Below are 13,092 nucleotides of genomic sequence, written 5' to 3' on the forward strand. Positions count from 1 at the left end.
AAGAACTTTTCTTTCATCAGAGAAACCTACACTGCAGAAGACAGAACCTAGCACTGGTTCTGGTTCAGAAGCCATCTCCTGGGTGTGAGCCCTCCTCTGCTTTTTTACCTGTAGTAAATCACATGGTGTGAAATGTACCATTTCAACCTTTTTTTTTTTCTTTATCAAACGTGAGTGTCACTTTGTTGAGGAAAGGTTGGCCTCCCTCACTTCCTAAGATGGGCTAGGTCACCCTCCACCAGGCCACCACCCTCTGCATAGGGACTTGGGGCTCCTCTTTCTGGGTTCCCCTGGGCTCCTGTCTCATCCTTTATTTCACGACAGGAACTCCAGTCCCTTTCATTTACGTTAGAGTTTGCCGCCAAGTGACTTCTCTCCACGTGTAACTGACTAATGGTCTTCTTCCCCTACCAGCCTGTCTGATGTGAGCTTGCCCTTGCAGACCCAGAACTCAGGGGTTGTGTATTTCCCTGACTTCTGACAATCTCAAACAAGAGGAACAAACTGTGAACACAGGAGTGTGGGGTGTGCTCCTGTGATCAGCCATGTAGAGTGTGGTGTGATCCCGTGATCAGCATGTAGTGTGTGGTGTGTTCCTGTGATCAGCCATGTAGTGTGTGGTGTGTTCCTGTGATCAGCCATGTGGTGTGCTCCTGTGATCAGCCATGTGGAGTGTGGTGTGCTCCTGTAATCAGCCATGTAGAGTGTGGTGTGACCCCATGATCAGCTATGTAGTGTGTGGTATGCTCCTGTGATCATCCATGTACTTTGTGGTGTGCTCCTGTGGTGAGCCATGTAGTGTGTGGTGTGCTCCTGTGATCAGCCATGTAGTGTGTGGTATGTTCCTGTGATCATCCATGTAGTATGTGGTGTGCTCCTGTGGTGAGCCATGTAGCATGTGGTGTGCTCCTGTGATCAGCCATGTAGCCTGTGGTGTCCTCCTGTGATCAGGCATGTAGTGTATGGTGTGCTCCTATGATCAACCATGTAGTATGTGGTGTGCCCAGCACATCTGTGTGAGCAGATTCCACATGCCAGCAGATCTGTGTGTGAGCAGATTCCACATGCCAGCACATCCATGTGTGAGCAGATTCCACATGCATAGCACATCTTTCTGTGAGCAGATTCCACATGCCAGCACACCTGTGTGTGAGCAGATTCCACATGCCAGCACATCTGTGTGTGAGCAGATTCCACATGCCAGCACATCTGTGTGTGAGCAGATTCCACATGCCAGCACACCTGTGTGTGAACAGATTCCACATGGACTGCACATCTGTGTGTGAGCAGATTCCACATGCCAGCACACCTGTGTGTGAGCAGATTCCACATGGACTGCACATCTGTGTGTGAGCAGATTCCACATGCCAGCACACCTGTGTGTGAGCAGATTCCACATGCCAGCACACCTGTGTGTGAGCAGATTCCACATGCCAGCACATCTGTGTGTGAGCAGATTCCACATGCCAGCACACCTGTGTGTGAGCAGATTCCACATGCACAGCACATCTGTGTGTGAGCAGATTCCACATGCACAGCACATCTGTGTGTGAGCAGATTCCACATGCCTGAACATCTCTTTGCAGAACCACTATGCTACCTATCCCACCTGTATTGTCTTATCTATTTATTCTACCAGAACATTGCTCAGCTCTGGCTTATGGTGGTGCTGGAGACTGAACCTGGGAGCTCAGAGCTTGAAAGTCATATGCAGGATAAGTAGCATAATGGTTATGCAAACAGACCCTCATGTCTAAGACTCCGAAGTCTCATGTTCAGTCCCCTGCACCACCATAAGCCAGAGCTGAGCAGGGCTCTGGAAAAAATAAACAGATAAATAACTTTTTTAAAAAGTCATATGCATAACCATTTTGGGGTCCCATTTACATTTTCAATGGACTCTCTGGTTTATAGTTATATTTATCTCTTTAAAAACAAGTCAATAGGGGGTCGGGCGGTGGCACAGTGGGTTAAGCGCATGCGTGGCGCAAAGCGCAGGGACCAGCGTAAGGTTCCCGGTTCAAGCCCCCAGCTCCCCACCTGCAGGGGAGTCACTTCACAGGCGGTGAAGCAGGTCTGCAGGTGTCTGTCTTTCTCTCCCCCTCTCTGTCTTCCCCTCCTCTCTCCATTCCTCTCTGTCCTATCCAACAACGAACAATATCAATGATGGCAATAATAATGACCACAGCGAGGCCACAACAACAAGGGCAACAAAGTGGGGAGAAAGATGGCCTCCAGGAGCGGTGGATTCATGGTACAGGCACTGAGCCCAGCAATAACCCTGGAGGAAAAAAAAAGAAAGAAACAAGTCAAGGGAGTCGGCGGTAGCGCAGCAGGTTAAGCGCACGTGGCGCAAAGCGCAAGGACCGGCGTCAGGATCCCGGTTCGAGCCCCCAGCTCCCCACCTGCAGGGGAGTCGCTTCACAGGCGGTGAAGCAGGTCTGCAGGTGTCTGTCTTTCTCTCCCCCTCTGTCTTCCCCTCCTCTCTCCATTTCTCTCTGTCCTATCCAACAATGACGACACCAATAACAACAACAATAACTACAACAATAAAACAACAAGGGCAACAAAAGGGAATAATAAATATTTAAAAAAAGAACAAGTCAATGCAACACACGTGCTGATATGCTTGTCAGCACACATACGTACACGCCTACCCTCAGCTCTTACATAAAAGCTAGTGTGTTTCACACTTTCTTGTGTTGATTGAACAATCTAGGTAGGATTTTACTCAAAAATCATCAATGGGCTTCGGGACAAAGGTGTGACCTGACCTTCTGTTGCAGAGCTCGGTTGCTCTCCAGAACAGTGGGAGAGGGGTGCTTGCAGTCAGGACATCAGTAGAGGTTGTGGTTGTCTGTTTGAGGGGGAGGGAAAGGAGTGCTTATCTTATTTCTAACACAAAACTACAACAGACACAGTTGTTGAAGAACTTAGTCAGGAGAGCTGGAGCAGTATTTGCTTGGGTTCACTGGTGACGCAGACTTGCACCTTTCAAACCATTTCTTTCACATCACTCAGTACAGCTGGTTTGTGTTTTTTCCCTCCAGGGTTATCCTTGGATCTTGGTGCCGTCACTATAAATCCACTGCTCCTGGAGGACACTTTTCCCATTTTATTGGACGGGACAGAGGAGAGGAGGGGAAGATAGAAAGGGGGAGAGACACCTGCAGGCCTGCTTCACAGCTTGTGAAGCAACTCCCCTTGCAGGTGGGTGTTGTTAAAATTCGTTGGCTCTGGCCGGGCTGGCTAGCTTCACAGCGGGTAACAGAGACGCGGAGACAACGGCTGGGCAGGGAAGCTGTATTTCTTTATTCAAGAACAACGATTCACAAACTAAGACAAACTAATCACCAAACAGAACTCGGCTGTCTCTTTGCGGCAGCACAAGCACTCTCTCTCTTACTCTGGAACTCTGGAACTCTGGTACTGGGGAACCCTCTGAAACTCTTCCACTGTGGAACTCTCTCTTACTCTGTAACCCTAAAACTCTCGAACTCAGGAACTCTCGTACTCAGGAACCCTCTGAAACTCTGGCACTCTGGAACTCTGGCGGGTTTCCTTGGGGCAGGGCCAAGCGCCCGCGAAATTAGCAGGACTGATCCAATTCTCTTGACGGGGGAGGGCTAGAACAAACCAATGTAAAGCATACGACAGGTGGGGAGCCGGGGTTCGAACCCAGACCCTCACACTTCGCAGTATGTGTGCCACCACCCAGCCCCTCAGCTGTGTCTTCTCAACTGCTTGTTACTTTTTTATCTTTCCGAGACCCTCCTCCACGAGGTAACCGGGTCTGCTTGCTACCTCTCTCCTAATTGCCACCAGGGTTACTGCTGGGGATCGGCACCTGACCGCAAATCCACCTTCTTGGCGGCCATTCCCCACCCCACACCCTTCATTTGCTAAGACAGAGAAATTGAGAGGTGGTCGAGACAGAGGGGGAGAGACAGACGCCCACAGACCCGCTTCACCGCTAGAGAAGCGTCCTCCCTGAAAGGCGAGGACGGGGGCTTGAACGCGAGTCCCTGCACTTGACCTGGGGCACACAGCCGCCCCGGCAAAGAGTTTGCAGGCAGGACAGTGGAGGTGGGGAGCAGGCCTAGTCTTCCCGCCCACACGCACTCGAGCACGCCCACCCGAGCTATGTCCCCATGCCCCACTGAGGAGGTTCTCGGGCCTCCGATCCGGGCTGCATAGTATTCCTGGCACTGTGTCTGTACACGCACACCGGGCACCACTTCCCAAAGCCCTTTTCCACTCTCTCCGGTCCTGATGCAGTTGGGCGCAGAGCCCGCCGGTCTTCTTCCATCATTTCTCCCCTCTGGGGGTCGGGACCCCATTACTTGGGGCGCAGAGGGCGGGACCCTGGTTATTGGGCGCACAAGCAGGACCCCGTTACTGGGCGCAGAGGGCGGGACCCCGATACTGGCGCAGAGGGCGGGACCCCGTGACTGGGCGCAGAAGGAGAGACCCCGATACTGGCGCAGAGGGCGGGACCCCGATACTGGGCGCAGAGGGCGGGACCCCGATACTGGCGCAGAGGGCGGGACCCCGATACTGGGCGCAGAGGGCGGGACCCCCGATACTGGCGCAGAGGGCGGGACCCCGATACTGGCGCAGAGGGCGGGACCCCGATACTGGGTGCAGAGGGCGGGACCCCGTGACTGGGCGCAGAGGGCGGGACCCCGTGACTGGCGCAGAGGGCGGGACCCCCGATACTGGGCGCAGAGGGCGGGACCCCGTGACTGGCGCAGAGGGCGGGACCCCGATACTGGGCGCAGAGGGCGGGACCCCGTGACTGGCGCAGAGGGCGGGACCCCGATACTGGCGCAGAGGGCGGGACCCCCGATACTGGGCGCAGAGGGCGGGACCCCGTGACTGGGCGCAGAGGGCGGGACCCCGATACTGGGCGGGCGCAGAGGGCGGGACCCCGATACTGGGCGCAGAGGGCGGGACCCCGATACTGGGCGGGCGCAGAGGGCGGGACCCCGATACTGGGCGCAGAGGGCGGGACCCCGTGACTGGCGCAGAGGGCGGGACCCCGATACTGGGCGCAGAGGGCGGGACCCCGTGACTGGGCGCAGAGGGCGGGACCCCGATACTGGCGCAGAGGGCGGGACCCCGTGACTGGCGCAGAGGGCGGGACCCCGATACTGGGCGCAGAGGGCGGGACCCCGATACTGGGCGGGCGCAGAGGGCGGGACCCCGATACTGGGCGCAGAGGGCGGGACCCCGTGACTGGCGCAGAGGGCGGGACCCCATACTGGCGCAGAGGGCGGGACCCCGATACTGGGCGCAGAGGGCGGGACCCCGATACTGGGCGCAGAGGGCGGGACCCCGATACTGGGTGCAGAGGGCGGGACCTCGATACTGGGCGCAGAGGGCGGGACCCCGTGACTGGGCGCAGAGGGCGGGACCCCGATACTGGCGCAGAGGGCGGGACCCCGTGACTGGGCGCAGAGGGCGGGACCCCGATACTGGGCGCAGAGGCCGGGACCCCGATACTGGGCGCAGAGGGCGGGACCCCGATACTGGGCGCAGAGGCCGGGACCCCGATACTGGCGCAGAGGCCGGGACCCCGTGACTGGGCGCAGAGGGCGGGACCCCGATACTGGGCGCAGAGGCCGGGACCCCGATACTGGCGCAGAGGGCGGGACCCCGTGACTGGGCGCAGAGGGCGGGACCCCGATACTGGGCGCAGAGGCCGGGACCCCGATACTGGGCGCAGAGGGCGGGACCCCGTGACTGGCGCAGAGGGCGGGACCCGATACTGGGCGGGCGCAGAGGGCGGGACCCCGTGACTGGCGCAGAAGTGGCTGTTCGCCCTAATGGCTCCGCTGGGACAAGCTGGGCTCCGCGCCGCCCGCAGCGCACTTGGGCTACTGCCCCTCCCTGAGCTGCTCCCGTCGCAGCCCCGGTCCCCCCTCCCCTCCGCCCTCACCCCCAGTCCCTCCCCTTATCCCAGTCCCTCCCCTCACCCCTGCCGCCTCCCCCTTCATCCTCATCCCCAGCCGTCTCCCCTCACCCCTGCCGCTGGCCCCTGGCCGCCCTAACAGCAGCCCCTCCAGCAGGCAGTGCACCTGCGGGTCGGACGCATGCGCAGAGCAGGGAGCCAGCCGGCGGCACAGCTGCGGGCCGGGCGCATGCGCAGAGCAGGGAGCCAGCCGGCGGCACAGCTGCGGGCCCGGCGCATGCGCAGAGCAGGGCGCCAGCGGGCCTAGCCGGAAGTCCCGCCCACTCCCAGCGTTCAGTGCGGCGACGCGGCCGCTCGTTTGAATTTGAAGGCGGAAACATGGCGGGTGTGAGCGGCACCGGGGCGCAGTAGACGGAGCTTGCGGGCAGAGGCCGGCGGGAGCTGCGTGCGGCAGGTGGGCGGCTCGGGGCGCAGGTGGGCGGCTCGGGGCGGCGGGGCGCGCTTACCCGGGTTCGTCCGTCTACACTGCGGGAGCTCCCGGTTTGTCCGTCTACACTGCGGGAGCTCCCGGTTTGTCCGTCTACACTGTCGGCAGCTCCGGCCCCGTCCGTCTACACTGTCGGGATATCCGGGCCGTCTGTCCACACTATCGGCAGCTCCGGGCCTGTCTGTCCACACTATCGGCAGCTCCAGGCCGTCTGTCTACACTGTCGGCAGCTCCAGGCCGTCTGTCTACACTGTCGGCAGCTCCGGGCCTGTCTGTCTACACTGTCGGCAGCTCCGGGCCTGTCTGTCTACACTGTCGGCAGCTCCGGGCCTGTCTGTCTACACTGTCGGCAGCTCCGGGCCGTCTGTCTACACTGTCGGCAGCTCCGGGCCTGTCTGTCTACACTGTCGGCAGCTCCGGGCCTGTCTGTCTACACTGTCGGCAGCTCCGGGCCTGTCTGTCTACACTGTCGGCAGCTCCGGGCCGTCTGTCTACACTGTCGGCAGCTCCGGGCCGTCTGTCTACACTGTCGGCAGCTCCGGGCCGTCTGTCTACACTGTCGGCAGCTCCAGGCCTGTCCGTCTACACTATCGGCAGCTCCGGGCCGTCTGTCTACACTGTCGGCAGCTCCGGGCCGTCCGTCTACACTATCGGCAGCTCCGGGCCTGTCTGTCTACACTGTCGGCAGCTCCGGGCCGTCTGTCTACACTGTCGGCAGCTCCGGGCCGTCTGTCTACACTGTCGGCAGCTCCGGGCCTGTCTGTCTACACTGTCGGCAGCTCCGGGCCTGTCTGTCTACACTGTCGGCAGCTCCGGGCCGTCTGTCTACACTGTCGGCAGCTCCGGGCCGTCTGTCTACACTGTCGGCAGCTCCGGGCCTGTCTGTCTACACTGTCGGCAGCTCCGGGCCGTCTGTCTACACTGTCGGCAGCTCCGGGCCGTCTGTCTACACTGTCGGCAGCTCCGGGCCGTCTGTCTACACTGTCGGCAGCTCCGGGCCGTCTGTCTACACTGTCGGCAGCTCCGGGCCGTCTGTCTACACTGTCGGCAGCTCCGGGCCTGTCTGTCTACACTGTCGGCAGCTCCGGGCCTGTCTGTCTACACTGTCGGCAGCTCCGGGCCGTCTGTCTACACTGTCGGCAGCTCCGGGCCGTCTGTCTACACTGTCGGCAGCTCCGGGCCTGTCTGTCTACACTGTCGGCAGCTCCGGGCCTGTCTGTCTACACTGTCGGCAGCTCCGGGCCGTCCGTCTACACTGTCGGCAGCTCCGGGCCGTCTGTCTACACTGTCGGCAGCTCCGGGCCGTCCGTCTACACTGTCGGCAGCTCCGGGCCGTCCGTCTACACTGTCAGTGGGGCCGGTGCGGACGCCCCACGCGAGGACCCGGGTTGGAGCCCCCCTGCAGGGAAGCCTCAGGGCTGCGGGTCTCTGTCCCTCCGTCCTCTCAGCGTCCCTCTGTCTGTGCCCGTGGAAACAGTCGGAGATGGCGAGAGGAGCTGGGCAGAGGGCAGAGGCCGCCACCCTCAGCTCCCCGTGCCGCCGCGAGTTCAGTGCCCGGGCCCTGCCTTCCCGACAGACGAGGGACAGACGCGGTGACGAGTCGGCAGCCTCCCGCCGCGTGGCTCACGGACACAGGCCTTGTCGGAGCCGCCGCTGCTCTGGACGCCTGTGGCTGGTCTGGTCGCGCTGCGGCCGCCGCTGCCGGGATCCAGCAGGTGCACGTTCCTCGCCGTCTGTCCGCACCACCCCCAGGCTGAGAGAGAGAGAGAGAGAGAGCATCTCCGCACCACCCCCAGGCTGAGAGAGAGAGAGAGAGAGCATCTCTGCACCACCCCCAGGCTGAGAGAGAGAGAGAGAGCATCTCCGCACCACCCCCAGGCTGAGAGAGAGAGAGAGAGCATCTCCGCACCACCCCCAGGCTGAGAGAGAGAGAGAGAGCATCTCTGCATCACCCCCAGGCTGAGAGAGAGAGAGAGAGAGAGCATCTCCGCATCACCCCCAGGCTGAGAGAGAGAGACAGAGCATCTCTGCATCACCCCCAGCCTGAGAGAGAGAGAGAGAGCATCTCTGCATCACCCCCAGGCTGAGAGAGAGAGAGAGAGCATCTCTGCATCACCCCCAGGCTGTGGAGAGAGAGAGAGCATCTCCGCACCACCCCCAGGCTGAGAGAGAGAGAGAGAGAGCATCTCCGCACCACCTCCAGGCTGAGAGAGAGAGAGAGAGCATCTCTGCATCACCCCCAGGCTGTGGAGAGAGAGAGAGCATCTCCGCACCACCCCCAGGCTGAGAGAGAGAGAGAGAGAGCATCTCCGCACCACCTCCAGGCTGAGAGAGAGAGAGAGCATCTCCGCACCACCCCCAGGCTGAGAGAGAGAGAGAGAGAGCATCTCTGCACCACCCCCAGGCTGTGGAGAGAGAGAGAGCATCTCTGCATCACCCCCAGGCTGAGAGAGAGAGAGAGAGAGAGCATCTCTGCACCACCTCCAGCCTGAGAGAGAGAGAGAGCATCTCCGCATCACCCCCAGGCTGAGAGAGAGAGAGAGCATCTCCGCACCACCCCCAGGCTGAGAGAGAGAGAGCATCTCTGCACCACCCCCAGGCTGAGAGAGAGACAGAGCATCTCTGCATCACCCCCAGGCTGAGAGAGAGAGAGAGAGAGAGCATCTCTGCACCACCTCCAGCCTGAGAGAGAGAGAGAGCATCTCCGCATCACCCCCAGGCTGAGAGAGAGAGAGAGAGAGCATCTCCGCACCACCCCCAGGCTGAGAGAGAGAGAGCATCTCTGCACCACCCCCAGGCTGAGAGAGAGACAGAGCATCTCTGCATCACCCCCAGCCTGAGAGAGAGAGAGAGCATCTCCGCACCACCCCCAGGCTGAGAGAGAGAGAGAGCATCTCTGCATCACCCCCAGCCTGAGAGAGAGAGAGAGAGAGCATCTCTGCACCACCCCCAGGCTGAGAGAGAGAGAGAGCATCTCCGCACCACCCCCAGGCTGAGAGAGAGAGAGAGAGCATCTCCGCACCACCCCCAGGCTGTGGAGAGAGAGAGCATCTCCGCACCACCCCCAGGCTGAGAGAGAGAGAGAGAGAGAGCATCTCCGCACCACCCCCAGGCTGAGAGAGAGAGAGAGAGCATCTCTGCATCACCCCCAGGCTGAGAGAGAGAGAGAGAGCATCTCTGCACCACCCCCAGGCTGTGGAGAGAGAGAGAAAGCGCGCGAGCGTCTGTGTCACCCCCAGGCTGCGAGGAGGGTGGCTGCTGGCGCCGTGTCTCTCGCGCTTTCCCTTCGCTCTGGCTTGTTTGTCGCTCGCTACCTGCTGCAAGTCTCAGTCTCCTGGCTGGGACCCACCTCCCCGTCTTGCTCGGCGTGAATTTAAACTGCTGGGCCGGCGGTGACTGCGTCCAGGTTCATTGAACTGAAGGGAGGCAGCGCGTTTCCCGCCAAGGCCGAGCTGCCGGCCGCGCCCTGGCTCGTCCTAGCCCGAGTGCCCACCCTGCCGAGCGAGGAATTCTGCCCCTCACTCACCCCCGCATCCTCGGAGTCTCCGAGACCGCCAGGGAGCTGGCTCCCTCTTCTTGCTGAAGCTGTGCTCCTAATAGGATCTCTGGAAATACTTAATTGCTGATATTTTTAAAGTTTTATCTTCCCATTTAGTGAATTGATATTTAATTCAGCTTTAGTAGTTTATCGTTAATCTAATGTCTGTGAAATGTTAGGTGCTGTTCTGAGTCTTGTGATAATCAGGTTTCACTTTTTACTTGTATGATATAGAAGAATTTAATTGAAAGTAACTTTTAAAAAAAAGTAACTGTAGGTAACATTGCTTAAACAGTCTGCAGTATTCCTCCAAAACCACACAATAAGTAAAATAACAAGGTTATGATTTGCAAGTTCCCTATTAGGTTTCTGAGCAAATTTCAGAGACTGAATGGTTTCATTTTTTTCTCCATTTACTTTATAAGACACAGAAATTGAGGGGGAGTCGGGCGGTAACGCAGCGGGTTAAGCGCAGGTGGCGCAAAGCACAAGGACTGGCTTGAGGATCCCGGTTCGAGCCCCCGGCTCCCCACCTGCAGGGGAGTCACTTCACAGGCGGTGAAGCAGGTCTGCAGGTGTCTGTCTTTCTCTCCCCCTCTGCCTTCCCCTCCTCTCTCCATTGCTCTCTGTCCTGTCCAACAACGAGATCAATAAACAAAACAATGTTAAACAACAAGGGCAATGAAAGGGAAAATAAATAAATATTAAAATTAAAAATAAATAAAAAATAAAAAGAAATTGAGAGGGCAGGGGAGATGGGGAGAAAGATACCTGCAGAGCTGCTTTGCCACTTGTGAAGCCGGCAGGTGGGGAGCATGGCTCGAGCCCAGGTCCTTGCCCTTAGTACTTGGTGCGCTTAACTGGTGCGCCACTGCCCAAGCCCCGAGATGCAGTGTTTTCTGCACTCTGGGTTATCTTGACTCCTGAAACCTTGGGATGAGTCTCTAGGTCGTATGGATAGTACTAGTGGACTGCGTCATTATTATTTTGATTCAGAATTTGTGAGAATGACCTAATCTCTTGTCTTCTGCGTGGATTGTCATATAAATGAAGCGCTCAGATATTCCCCTCTGAAAATCGCGTCGCGTAAGCCCTCATCGTAGGCTCTTGTGGGATGCAGCGTTAGGAAGCCTTTATGTGCGTGGGGGAGCAGTGAGCTAGACGCCGACTACATGCGGGCCACTTAAAGAAGCCGTTGACTCTTTCAGAATGGAATCTGACCTCGGTCAAGACGGGGCCCCCAGACCATCTTACGTCTTTAGTGCCGACCCACTGGCAAGGCCTTCGGAAGTAAACTTGGACGGCATCAAGCTTGACCTCTCTCACGAGTTCTCCTTAGTTGCTTCGAACACCGAGGTGAGTGCGGGAAAGGCACTTGTGCCTGGTGTGGGGGTGGGCAGGCGGCCTGGCCCGCAGTGTCCTGGTCACGGCAGGCCTGGAGCCAGTGGCGTTCTCACTGTGCCTCAGGCGTGTGACGGCCCCTCTTGGCGTCTGCCCCTGATCTGACACTCGGCCTTGACTCTCGCTCACGCTCCAGTGCCCACCTCTGGGAATGCTCACCTTCCTAAGCTGTGGGTCAGATTCAGCGCGGGCACCTTCCTACTTGTTTCTCCTAGTTTGGGGGGTAGTACTTGGTTTTTTTATTTTGCCTCCAGGGTTATCTCTGGGGCTCAGTACCTGCACTACGAATCCACTGCTCCTGGAGGCTATTTTTCCCCTTTTGTTGCCCTTGTTGTTTTTATTGTTGTTGTTATCTTTGTTGTTGGCTAGGACAGAGAAACGGAGAGAGGAGGGGAAGGCAGAGGGGGAGAGAAAGACAGACACCTGCAGACCTGCTTCACTACCTGTGAAGCGACTCCCCTGCAGGTGGGGAGCCGGGGGCTCGAACCGGGATCCTTACGCCGGTCCTTGCGCTTTGCGCCGCCTGTGCTTAACCTGCTGCGCTGCCGCCCGGCTCCAGTGCTTGGCTCTTAAATACGACCACTGAAAAGCCCGGCTTCACAGAGCTCTCTGCACTCTCTCCTGAAGAGGTAGGATGTCACACTGAGATTGTTGACGACTGCAGTTGGCGTGTGTGTGTGTACACACGTGTGTGTGTGTGTGTGTGCGTGTGCGCGCACGCGCATCACGTCAGGTTCTGCTCGATGACCTTGAAAGTGTGACATTCCAGCACGCCCTCCACGTGGCGGCCTTGATGGACTGTGACTGTATTATTTCTACTACTGAAGGCTTATTTTTCTGAGTGTTAACTTCACAGCTTAAAGTTGTATCATGGGAGAGAAGGGAGTGGCCTAAAGTCTGCGCCTGAACTTAAGTCAACTATGTACAAAACAAGACATATTACACCCCATGTGTATTTCTTACCTTCACTTAATTCTAGAGCCCCTCAGTTTTGACGAGAGAGTCCGTCCCACAGATTTTGACTACTTGATTGCACTTTTTTTTTTTAAAAGAATTTGTTTATTTATTCATGAGAAAGATAGGAGGAGAGAAAGAACCAGACATCACTCTGGTACATGTGCTGCCGGGGATTGAACCCAGGACCTCATGCTTGAGAGTCTAGTGCCTTAGCCACTGCGCAACCTCCCGGACCACCTGATTGCACTTTCTAACCTAGACTGCAGCCCAGTGAGTATCTGTGGTAAATGTTATTTACCTGGCCGTGGAAGTTGCTTTTATTCTGGTTCTCTGATGCTTCTTGAGTGTGTGTGTCACGCTCCTGTCATCACTCGGGCTGTTCCTCCACCTGTACAGGTGCAAGTTGACACCGCAGCATCACTCAGGAGAGCCCAGGTGGCGCCCTAGCTGGTCTCCAGATACGTGCGTCCCCATGGTTTTCTGAGGGGCTCACAGGACGCATAGCTTCTTTTTGCCAGAGCACTGCTCAGTGCTGGCTGTGCTGGTGTGTGCAGTATGGAACCTGGGACCCCAGAGCTTCAGGCAGGAAGGTCTTTTTGCATGACTACCTACTATCTCCTCCGCCCTTTTTCAGACTTTTTATTTTTCATGAATGATGAGAGAGGAGAGAGAACTAGAACATCACTTGGCACATTCGATGGCCAAGGATAGAATTCAGGGCCTCATGCTTGAGAGCCCAGCTCCTTATCCATAGCACCGACTCTTGGATCACTGTATTTTACTTTGGACAGAGAC

The 13,092-nt window shown here is 57.8% G+C and overlaps 2 protein-coding genes across 6 annotated transcripts in view; one reads left to right on the forward strand and one right to left on the reverse strand.

Moving 5' to 3' along the window:
* Positions 1-4,395: 4,395 nt before the first annotated feature.
* LOC132542423 (uncharacterized) lies at positions 4,396-6,193 on the reverse strand. The gene is made up of 2 exons (XM_060205032.1): positions 6,081-6,193; positions 4,396-5,770 (listed from the first exon to the last, which is right to left on the reverse strand). Exons 1-2 carry the CDS (start codon positions 6,191-6,193, stop codon positions 4,396-4,398), a joined length of 1,488 nt encoding a protein of 495 aa, XP_060061015.1.
* Positions 6,194-6,246: 53 nt separating this feature from the next.
* The window catches only part of KIF20B (kinesin family member 20B), an 81,934-nt gene continuing 75,088 nt past the window's right edge, over positions 6,247-13,092 (forward strand). For all 5 annotated transcript variants that reach the window (XM_060174120.1, XM_060174628.1, XM_060176210.1 and 2 more), the window contains exons 1-2: positions 6,247-6,368; positions 11,148-11,295. In XM_060174120.1, coding sequence (XP_060030103.1) covers positions 11,149-11,295 — 147 coding nt within the window. In that variant the 5' untranslated portion in view covers positions 6,247-6,368; position 11,148. The remainder of the gene's footprint in view (positions 6,369-11,147; positions 11,296-13,092) is intronic.

Source organism: Erinaceus europaeus, chromosome 1, assembly GCF_950295315.1.
Source record: "Erinaceus europaeus chromosome 1, mEriEur2.1, whole genome shotgun sequence".
NCBI lineage: Eukaryota > Metazoa > Chordata > Mammalia > Eulipotyphla > Erinaceidae > Erinaceus > Erinaceus europaeus.

Coding starts and splice junctions, on each gene's coding strand:
- LOC132542423 (XM_060205032.1), bottom strand. CDS start 6,193: ATGCGCCGGGCCCGCAGCTGTGCCGCCGGCTGGCTCCCTGCTCTGCGC. Junction 5,771..6,080: donor CGCATGCGTCCGACCCGCAG/GTGCACTGCCTG, acceptor GCGCCCGCCCAG/TATCGGGTCCCGCCCTCTGC.